General features: G+C 30.1%; 1 protein-coding gene across 1 annotated transcript; it reads left to right on the top strand.

Moving 5' to 3' along the window:
• The first annotated feature begins 2,785 nt into the window (after positions 1 to 2,785).
• LOC113871347 (2-Cys peroxiredoxin BAS1, chloroplastic) lies at positions 2,786 to 6,010 on the top strand. The gene is made up of 7 exons (XM_027508413.1): positions 2,786 to 3,113; positions 3,207 to 3,281; positions 3,366 to 3,447; positions 4,143 to 4,222; positions 4,847 to 4,972; positions 5,391 to 5,504; positions 5,648 to 6,010. Exons 1-7 carry the CDS (start codon positions 2,937 to 2,939, stop codon positions 5,762 to 5,764), a joined length of 771 nt encoding a protein of 256 aa, XP_027364214.1. The 5' UTR covers positions 2,786 to 2,936; the 3' UTR covers positions 5,765 to 6,010.
• The last annotated feature ends 6,032 nt before the right edge of the window (positions 6,011 to 12,042 follow it).

Here is a 12,042-nt window from a genome sequence, read left to right on the forward strand (position 1 = left end):
TCTCTAAATCTTAAATAATTTTGTTTTTATTTTTTGTGTCAATTTAAGTTTCAAGTTAGTTATTAATATTTTAGTCAATAAATTTTTTTAAATTATCGGTCTCTATTTTGATCTGTAAAATGTTTTAGCAATTAGTTTACATATTAATTATATTTTTTTGTAGTATTTAGGTTTGGTCTATAAATTGATCTATAGTCAGTGAATTTTAGCAATGTTAAAACCTTTAGCTATTCATTTGATGAAGCCTAAAATTCCATTATTGCCGTGCTAGTTGTTTACTCCAAAGTCCAAACTAGGTAAAAAAGATATTCACTACATTTTGAGGTGAAAAAATTAATTTGAATAATTAAAAAATAATAAATTCAAGATAAACAATTAAAATAAAAAACTAAAATTATACATAAATTAAATCACGAAAGCCTAAGAAAAATAAGCTTTCATTCAGCACACCATATTTATTAGATCAGAGAGAAGCAAATATCTTTTGAAGTTCAATGCAAACAACTTATTGAATCGAGATCCTATACAATCAATTTTAATTACAGTTATCTCAATCATTAATATATATTTTTAAAAATAAATATTAATAAAAAATAATGTAACTGTAGAAAATGAATGATGTGAAAAATGAGACTACAGATCCTGGAGTTATTTTTCTAACCGTAGGAAATCCAAATTCCAAGTTTTCTTACGAAGATATCAAATATAAGCATTTAAGAAAGGTCGAAGAATATAAGAATATGGGCACATTTGAATTTTTTTTATTAAAATATAAGAATTTAGTTTAAATATAATGACAATGTTAAAAAAAAAAGACTTTCATGTAATGATGATTATTATATCAACAAGAATCTTGAATTGAATCTATTTTGGAACACTTTTACTTGTTGGAGCAGTCATTTTCCAACCATTACGGTCCAGCTGGAAGTGAATTCTGATGTCAAAGCTGCTTTTTATAGTCACTGTTCTGACCAAAATACATCGCGGGAAATAAAACTGCGTTGGAATAAACAACACTTCAACTTCGGAACAAAACAAAAAAGAAAGAGTTGAATGGTTGCTTTTGTGCGCACAATTCAACTATGCCTTTTCCGTTTCTTTTTTCATATCTTTTCTTCAATTTATCATCGAACCAATTTAACTAAAAGGTTAGTTAATTTATTTAAACTCCCAAATTGGTAATCTAGGAGAATAAATAGATTAGTCTTTAAATTAAGGTGTATTTGATAGAGTTCTTTTTTTAAATTTTTGAAGCATATTAAGTTAAGAATATTACGTTTTTTATGCTTGGTATATAAAATTTAAAAATACTTTAAAATTTGAATTATTGTAAGAGAATCCATTATATTTTCAATAAATAATTCTCCTAATAACGATGATTATCTATATTTCATATAAAATTAGTAATATTTAAACTATATTTTAAAAATGTTTTTTAAAAAATTAAATTTTTACGAACAATAAGAGATATTTCGATACCAAACGCCCCTTAGAGGAAACACGAGGTGAACCGAACGCAATGGGACGATCCGAAGTTTGTTATCGGGCTTTGATTGAGGGAAGCCCAGTTATAACAGAAAAAAAAAAGCGGAAAGAGATAATTGTCTGGGCTAGTTTTACGTTGTTGAAAGTTGAGACATGCAACAATATTTTTCAACTCATATCCCATTGAAATACTTGATTCATAGAATTGCATCAATTAAGAAATATATTTTTAATTAAAATTTGAAGATATAATGCTTAAAATCAATAGAGTTTGTTGAAGTATTTATTTGTTCTTTAGAGTAATTATTCAATTAATAATTATGAAATTTACTTAAATTACGTAATTAATTTATTTTAAAAAAAGTTCACTTTGCTCTTGTATATTTGGTCATTTGTAACAAAATGTTTAAAGAAGTCATTTCATTAACGAGACATCTAATTTCACAGTTAATAATTCACATGCTTATTACGTGAAAAAATCATTGGACCAAAAATACTCCAAAAATACTCCTAAATTTGACCTCATAAAAGTGTAACATTGTACCTCAAATACTATTTTTTTAGATGTAATCTACTTACACGACGACGGGAGAATTTGTTTATATTTCATAAAAATACTTTATTTACTTTCCATAAAAGTAATATTGTATTAAAAAATGAAAATTGTATTTTAAAATACCATTCATGAACACATTCTATCTCAAAATAGTTAAGAAACCTTAACAGCCTACAAAATAAAACCAAAAAGTAAACAAAATACCCTTGCAAGGACTACCCTAAGCAATACATTAACAACAGTGATTAAACAAAAACAATCATAAATACTTTTAGGGATTCAAGTAATTTTTTTAAAAACTAAAGGAAAAAGAAGATATATTTTTTAAAAAAGGCGAAAAATATTTAAACCTACAATATAATAATGAAAACTCAATTAATCAATAGAAGTATAACCTTCATATATAATTTTGCAATATCAGTTTCTAATATTTACTTATGAACACACTATAAAGAAGATTAAATATTTTGAATTAGTTAATAAAGTAAGTAATAAATAATTTGTATATTTTTTGTTTAATAATTATGTGAAAAATCATGACAACAATATATTTTCTAACACATTTTTGTTATCATACTTCTGATTATTAATTATAATTTATTAAAAACTATAAAAATTATTTAAATTTCATTATTTTTTATTCTTAAATTAATGTTATTTTTTATATTTTTATAATTTTTAATAGATTTGATGTAATAATCCAGAGCAAGAGAATGTTTAAACAATAATAATTAGGAGTAAGTGAGGGTGATGGTAGAATTGTAGACAAACGGTGGTTGGTTTCTCCGCACTGACTTTATCTTGAAATCTCACCCCACCCACCCAATCTCATTTCAACCTCTCTTTCATTCCCTTCTTGGAGCAGAGTATCCATAATTTCATATTCCATAGCATAATGGCATGCTCAGCTACCTCTGCTTCTCTCTTCTCTCTAAACCCCAAACCCAAACCTCTCTTCTCTTCCAAACCCTCTCTCTCCATTCCCAATTCCCTCAATCTCAACGCTCTTACCAAACCCTTTTCCCTCTCTCGCTCCTCTCATTCCCGTCGCTCCTTCGTCGTCAAAGCCTCTGTAAGCATTCATTTTCCCAATCTTTAGTTCTTTTAATTACACCATAGATAAAGTATAACAACTATGTTTAATTTTGCTTCTTTTTTAATTCAGAGTGAACTTCCATTAGTTGGAAATACTGCACCGGATTTTGAAGCAGAGGCTGTTTTTGATCAGGAGTTCATCAACGTAACCTAGCCTATATAACTACTTATTATTAGCTTCTTATATTCCAAAGTTTCGTCGTTTTTAGCTAAAGCATTGTCGTTTCAGGTCAAACTCTCTGATTACATTGGAAAGAAATATGTTGTGCTCTTCTTCTACCCATTGGACTTCACTTTTGTTTGTCCCACAGGTTAGTCCACGTTTTAGTGCTTCTTTCTTTAAAACTTGATAAATTAATTCTGTATTTTCAATAAAAAAAAATACACGTATAATTAAAAATATATGGTTTAGATTAATTTATGAATGTATTTCAAGCATGTTCAACTATTTAAAATCTATGAAGCATGGCACAGACGCCGGACACGATGGTTTTGTTATTTATGATAATGAACCTTACAAAATGGTGTTTCCATCTGTATTGAAGTGCTTGCTCAAGTATTCGAGTTGTGTTATGTAGAGGTGTCAACTAAAGTATTTGAGTCGATAATAATATTTTTTTTAATTGGACACTTAATAAGAAGTGTTCAACATGCATTGAACAAGTGTCCAGAAAGTGTTGGTGTTGGGAACGTGTTTGACTCGGCGACACTTCAAATAAAAGATGTGTCCATGCTTCATATTTTTAAAATTAATTTTATCAAAATCATGTTCACTCAACTTTAAACTAAATAACCACTTAGTAAACTATAATCAGGTTGAGAAATTTCATATTAGTGCATTTGTTCATGCTGGCTTCGAGTTATTTTGAAGAAATAATAGTTTATTTTTTGTTAGTTTCTTAAGAGTTTTTTTCCTTAAAAAAAGGGTTGTTTTTCCCTAGAAAAAGAAAATTATCAAATCCTTCTATTGTTAACACCCTAGCAATAACCTGTCACTTGTCCACAGAAATCACTGCTTTCAGTGACCGGCATGCAGAGTTCGAGGCACTAAATACTGAGATATTGGGTGTTTCAGTTGACAGTGTGGTGAGTTTAGTTCAGAGATTTTATTTTAATTATTCTTGGCCCAGTTAATGTGTGTGTGTGTGTAAACTTTCACATTCTGCTTCATATGACATACTTTTACCCGCTGTATATGAGCTAGTGAAGAAAATGAAGTATATGAAAACGATTAGGTCCACTTACAGCTTTGTTATAGTGTATTAGATTGATCTTGTTGGGATAAACTAGTTCTTAGCATAATTGATAAAAATTAAAACTTTATACGTTCTGTATTTTCATTTGTCTCTGAAAAGTTGATGCTCGTTATAAAAGTGTGATAAGAGGAAATTACTTCATAAATAAAGGGTAAGGACAATATCTGAATGGATATTGGATGCTTCAGTTAAACTTAGATAATTGAAATTGTGTTTTTGTTGATCTACAAAAGTTATGTGATTCGTAATTTAATAATATTTATTAAGTTATGCACACTAGTGTTGCATAAGCAACAATACTCTTAAAATGCTGATGCAAGCCCTTGAAAAACAAGGCTCCTTGTGTTGGATTCTAGTAAGTTCTTTATGCTGTAATGTCTGTGCCATAGCCTATCTGATGGAACTTTCAGATTTATTTTTTTCTTGATTAATGATGCTATTGTTATTGTTGTAGTTCTCGCACCTTGCATGGATTCAAACGGATAGAAAGTCAGGTGGACTTGGTGACTTGAATTATCCTTTGATTTCTGATGTCACCAAATCCATATCAAAATCGTATGGTGTTCTTATTCCTGATCAGGTAGGCGCTGACATTATATTTGTTTGAAAAATTGTCTAAGGTAAGGATGGATGGATTATAAGAAAATAGCAGTCATTTAGTTTGTCTGGTGTCTTTTCTCTCATTAAATGAACCCAAGCAGGGCATATCATGTTTCTTATGAGGCATGGACTACCCTTTGCTTAATTTTGGAGTTATCGACTTGCTATCCAATCAAATCAGGTTTCTATATGGTGTTTTAAGGACTTGAACAATGTCTATGCTTTTTCCTTTCCTAAACCTTGTCTTTTATGCTTTAGTTTCAATAATCTTCTGAATGAAATGTGTAGGAAATAGCCTTAGTAGGTAGCATCAAGCATCAAGTGCTGGCTTCTATTGCTTTTCATTCCCCTTTGTTGAACTTGTATCCTAATGACTGTGAATATATCCAATGATATAGGGAATTGCATTGAGAGGACTGTTCATTATTGACAAGGAAGGGGTTATTCAGCATTCTACCATTAACAACTTGGCAATTGGTAGAAGTGTTGATGAGACTAAGAGAACTCTTCAGGTAATTATACACTTAATTAGGAGTTAGGACAAAATTAAGATTGAACAATATTTGGAGTAACACATTCTTCTTTGTTTTTATCTTTTTTCATTTCTATCGTGTTCATGATTTCATTGCACGCTTTATGTGCATTGGTTTTGCAGGCCTTACAGTATGTGCAGGAGAACCCAGATGAAGTTTGCCCTGCTGGGTGGAAGCCTGGGGAGAAATCCATGAAACCAGACCCTAAACTTAGCAAAGACTACTTTGCAGCGGTGTAGGAGGATAAATAGTTAAGAGTAGCCATGCACATCTACAAGGGTCTTGTTTTTAATGTAATGTTAGTCCTTAAATTTTGAGCCGCAGGGTGTGGTAATAAATGCTTGCCAATGTACTGGATTTTGAACTGTACTATTTATTAGTAATTTGCAATTTCTTTTGATTATGGTCTCTGTAGAACCTTTTGCCAACTCTGTAGCTCCAGCAACCCAGCATGTTATAAATTCCGCGCAAAATGGGGTAAAATTGGAAATTATCTCGTCTTTAATAAAATGAAACCGGGAAGCTTAGAAGGGGAGTTAATATAAAGTTTAAATAATAAATAAATAAAGTTCTCTATAAGCAAGGGCATAGTCTACTGTTTCTTGAACTGAGATAAAGTTGTCATGACACTGTTATTTTCAAAACTTATGCCGTTGGGTGAAGAAAAGCAACATTTTGTGCCTGTCTCTTGAAGCATGTATGATACGCAAGTTCAGTTATCTGGGGGTTAAAATTTAACTTTTACGAAGTTTTGATATCATGTTCTGAACCATCTATTTTAATTGAAAAACTTGGGCTGTCTAGCGAAAACAAAAGAATGATTTTATATCATAATTTTAACACAACTTTTCCTGTCTGTATAACAATTTTTTCAATTATATTTTTTTAGTATCTCTTGGGTTGGGGTGCATTGAGTCTGAGTGGTTTATCCGTATCCAGCATATTGCTTTATCACCATCCAATTTTTGCTTAGTTATTGCAGATTAAGGTGGTTGTGAGTCGTGCACGTTGAGGAAGTATGCCACTACTCTCTACCTTAGAAATCCCTCTGAAAATGCCTACGGCGTCCACAATATCACCTCATTAAGACTGTCATCAGCACAAGGTGGAGGCAGCTGAAGCTAGGGATGATAATTAGATCTACACTCACTAGGTTCTTACAAAAAAATATTTTCATAAGGGGTAAGAGCATTGTTCTTGAAATGGCTATATAGATTTGCATTTAGATAATTACCCACGAAAATTAATGAAGATGGGTATGGATATGGCTATAGAATTGCTCTGTGTCGCATAATTTTAAATGTATTAAATTAAAAGAATACTTGTTAATTTACACACATAACTTCATGTTCTTTTATGATTTTAACTCTGCTGTGTATATATCGAATCAATATTAATATATAATTTTTTTAGTCGATTTTGGAGAGTACAAATTTTGAAAATGCAATTTCATAAAATAATTATTTCTTATTTTTACTATATTAAATTTGACAGTAAATTTATTGTCACTCCAAAATATTTATTGCTATTCATTCATCTTTAAACAATTTTTATTTAAAACACTCTTTTTATTTTTTTAATTAAATTAATAATAAGATAATTTAAATAAAAAATCTTAAATGGTGAGAATAGACGGTGAAAGTATTAATAAGTACAAGTTAAATTTGATCTTTAAATTATTTTTTATTTTAAACATTTGATAAACAGTAAACTAACTTATAGAGAAAATTATTTCTGTTTAACTTGTAGCATTTAAGTTCTATTTTTTTTATTAAATACAATTGTTTTAAATCTTATTTGGTTCGAACAAGATTAAATCTTTGTTTGGGGATAAAAAAAATTTTCTAAGTTACAAAGACCTTATCAGACTAAGGGTCCTAGGCTCTCACACTGACAAATCAAAGACTTAAAAAATTTATTTAAGTCTTAAATTTATCTTTAAATTTATCTTGAAGATTTCACTTTTTGAGGAGTTTTGAGAGTATTTAGAAAGTAATTTTTCCATACTAAAGAAACTACAGTTCGAAGAGTTTTAGAGGGTCGGAGAAAGAGCCTTATTCTTTATTGAAAAGTAAGTTCGAACCCAAGAAGTGTTAGAAGGTTTTTTATAACCTTAATTTCTATCAAAAATGTCACATTTGGAGGTGTTTAGAGGTTTTTATCACACTCCAGATTTTTCTCAAAATTGCTCGAAAGACAGGAGAGTAGTAGAAAATTATTCTAAGTTCACAAGACTGAAGGCCTTTTCAAGGAGTTTCTGAGGATTTTATAGATCCCGAACTGAGAATAGCTAAATTTGGTCGAAAAATAAGACTGATAAGAAAATTATTCTAAGTCCATAAGACTAAAGGTTTTTTGAGGAGTTTTTAAGGGTTTTTAAGTACCTAACACACAGAATTGCTCGAAAAATAAGAAGTGGTCAGAAAATATTTTAAGTCCACAAACCTAGCTGAACTCCAGATTCTTTCCAGAATTGCTTGAAAAATAGGAAGTAGTCAGAAAAATATTCTAAGTCCACAAATCTGACTCAACTTGGCTAAGCCCCAAATTTTCTCTAGAATTGCTCGAAAAATAGGAAGTAGTAAAAAAATATTCTAAGTCCACAAATTTGGCTGAGCCCCAGATTCCTGCTAGAATTGCTCAACAACTAAGAATGAGCAAAGAAAATATTCTAAGTCTACGAGACTGAATGAGTTCTCAGATTTCTCTCAGAATTGGTCAAAAAGTAAAAAGTGAGGGAGAAATTATTCTAAGTCCACGAGATTGAATGAACTCTCAGATTTCTCCCAGAATTGGTCAAAAAGTAAAAACTAAGGGAGAAATTATTCTAAGTCCACAAGACTAAATAAGTTCTCAGATTTTTTCTAGAATCGGTCGAAAAATAAAAACAAAGGAAAAATATTCTAAGTCCATAAAAGACATGATAGGGCTAAAAAAGTAATTACAAAGCTCAAAAACGATTACCAGCCGTTATTATTAGTTGAAGGTTCAAGATACAAAGAAACACCATGGGCGATAGCAGTTACAAAAGAAGCCACAATCGACAGCACAATCAAAGTCAGTCATAGAGAATGAGCAGCAACTGCTGAAAGCAAACACGTGTAGAAGATAGTTACTAAGAAATGTCTGCAAAAAGAGAATAACTATGAAGGTCCATTTGTCTATAAATACTAAAAAGGTTGACATCATCAAGGACGATTTTTTGCACCCAAATACCGCACTTAAAAATCTTTGCACACTTAAACCCTACACTGCGTCAGATATTAGCTACAGGGAGATATACAACTATTGTTGTTCACTGCTAGGAGTCTTATGTTATTTTCTTACACATTTATGTTTCTGCATTTTATTTTTCAGTTGTTTTACGTCCTTGTTCATGCAATTTCTTTCTTGTTTGATACACTGGAAGCATTTGCGTTCAGTTTTATAGGCATTTTTGTTTCATAATTTTGCTGTTCTTGCTCAATTGGTTACTTTACGATGTCAATTTTACTGTTACGTTAACAACATACTTAAAAGAATCTAAGAGATCTAAATTCAGTCTCCAAATTGTTCTTGGATTATTTGTTTATAAATCGTTATTTTTCACCGTAAACGCTCTTATAAAAGAATCTTTGAGAAAAAAAAATATTATAATGTATCGTTATTTATTTTGTGGTGCTTGAAATTTGATTTGAATTTAATTGAATATTTTATTTAACATATTTAATAATTAATACGTAAAAAAATATTTTTTAACTCAAATGTAAATAATGGGTCCGATCATGTAAATAAGAATTAAAATTGATATATCTGAGGGTAAGGTCCTGATATAGGTAATTTAAAAACGCCAAGTACGAAAATGAACAAGAAAATAATTTACCCTGCCCTACTCAACAACTAAAAAGCGTTGTGTATGACTCATTCAATTCCCCTTTTTTCAGGAGATTTTAGAGGTCGATATAGAAAACGAGAAACAAATGGCTGATGATCCAGAGACCTTTTGATGTCTGCAAGGCATGCCACTCTGTTTTTGGCTTTGTCTTCTAGTTGGTCTTCAGTGACCAAACTCCCTTGCTAAAATAAAATGATTTGTTTAATGCATTTTAAAGAATGAGAATACATTAAAAATAAATGAATCACAAAAGGAATCTCTGTATATTTGCCTTATCTTTTATTAGATACAACACAATTTTAGGCTCTGCCTTTGTCATTTATTGGTCAAAGTCACCAAACATGACATTATGCCACTTGATCCAAAAAATTTCCTACACGGGACAAAATCCAAGTTCATGTGATTTTATAAGTTAAACTATCATTATCCACATCATTTGGCTTGGAGTATTGCAGTCTGAAGATTCCATTAAGGTAGTTTAATTGTGAGATACCAGCTATAGCCTAATTTAAAAAATAAAAATAAATAAAAATAAAATTAACTTACAACATCTTTGAGTATAAACGATATATAGGATGGTCCTTGTTCAGAAATATGCAACAACTCAAACATCGTTCCAAATTTGTTGGATGACATTTAAAAGATAGACAGATAAAAATAAATTTTTCCGAAGCCTTTGTTATTGATTTCTCCATTTGATTATATTTCTAACAGCCAAACCAGATGTAGACCTTCTGCCAGCAGTTGGGAATTCTTTAGTTTCTTGTTGAATGAGGACTTTAGATCATTCAAATCAGTTAGTCTCATTGAGTTAATTTTTAAAAATCTTGTATGATGGTCGGTGACTAGGAATTTTCCAATAAGATTGGATGAGATTTGATCTCATCTAATTGATTAAATCAAATGCATTTAGTAGGTAAGTTCCATTTTACTACAAATCATGTGCCTCACATGTATGATGTTACATCGCAGTTATCTTATTGTATATATTTTTGGTGGGGCATTTCTCTCATTCTATAATTTGCTGAGTGACACACAAGGGAAAAAATTTCCCTAACAAATGAAGGGTCTCAACCAACTTTACAATGACGAATGATAATGACAAAATAATTAATTTAAAGAGGTGAAAATATCAATTAAGTGCTGCTGCTAGCTAGTTGGAAGCAAAGTATTTATGATGTAGCATGGGCCTACAAGCTTATTATTGTTGTTTTGTTATGGTTTTCAAGCTGTTTTGGTTCCATCTTTCTTTTCAAAAGTTTAATTAAACCAAAATGTTTAATTTCTTTACAAATATAATCTACCCGAGTTTGTGTAAATTCTTAAAAATAATAAGACACAATTTAAGTTTGTTTATGAATAAGTCTTTATAAGAGAAACAGAATAATATAAAAAATAAATAATTTTTTTAAAGTTAAAAGTAACTTATATTTTTCACTTTTTAGAGAAATTAAATGAGAATAACTTCTTAAAAAATATAGAAATATTAGTTAATTTTAAGTTAAGAAAAAAATTTTATTCATATTATTACTTATTCTTCTATTATTATAAGTATTTTCAAAGAAGTTTGAAGAACTTGAAATTTCTCATAAGTAGAAACAATTTATGTTTTTTTTACTTTTTTGAAAAATTATGAGATACTTTCTCACTTAACTTTTCTGAAATTTGAAGGGATAATTTTTTTTTATTTCTTATATACATTTTTTTCTTCCTAATTTTCATAAAAAAAAATTTCACCTAGTGTAGACATATAAACCCAATTCAGTTCTTTCTTTTCGGAACCACTATACAAAACAACCCCTCCACTTGAATTACAACTTGTGAACACATTTCTAATAAATCCAATTAACCATGTCTTGACATGTTGCACCAGTCTCTTCTAGGTAAGTTTATCATACCAAAGAGATGTAATGATCTCACCCAATGGTGAGTGCGTAGAATAGCTTGTTCCAACAAAGAGATAGGGGCTATGACATTTGGTGCCGCAACTAAGGGGATTATAATCATGTGGTCATTTTGACGCACGTGACAGACCTTTGCAATGGGACATCTAATCTAGTCTACCATGGCATCTAACTTATAAATAACTCGTCATGAAAAAATGATTTTCCTTGCTAATTATTTACAATTTAGACTAATATTTTAGTGCCAACATCTTCCCCCTAGAATATCGGTGGATTGCTTGTAAACAGCTATGCATAATCAAACATTAAAGAAACCAAAATCGGAATTCTAGAATAAAAATATATAATTGAGTTATCTCGTTATTTGGAGTCGGATGATGCTGTTTCATCGCAAATAAAAACTATGGTAATCAAATTAACAGTGTTTTCTTTTTCTTTTCTTATAGTAAGGACAATGTTGTTCTTAAAGAATTGTACATGAAAATAAAAAAACTTTCATTAGGGTACTTCCCGTAATAATTCTTTTTCTTTTCTCATAAATTCCAAATAGCATTTTGTCATGTTCGAGTTTATAAAAAACATTAAAAGTGAAGCCATCAAAAATAAAGAGGGGAAAGAATAAGTAGCCGTGAATGATTCACATTTCATTCACTGCAAAGGCAATGGTCGGTAACACAACTTTCATTGATGATTTTTGCATACCCTTGAACTACCTTTCATTTCGTGTATTACTAGGGAC

Source organism: Abrus precatorius, unplaced genomic scaffold (genome assembly GCF_003935025.1).
Source record: "Abrus precatorius isolate BTA unplaced genomic scaffold, Abrus_2018 Scaffold7, whole genome shotgun sequence".
In the NCBI taxonomy this organism is placed as follows: Eukaryota; Viridiplantae; Streptophyta; class Magnoliopsida; order Fabales; family Fabaceae; genus Abrus; species Abrus precatorius.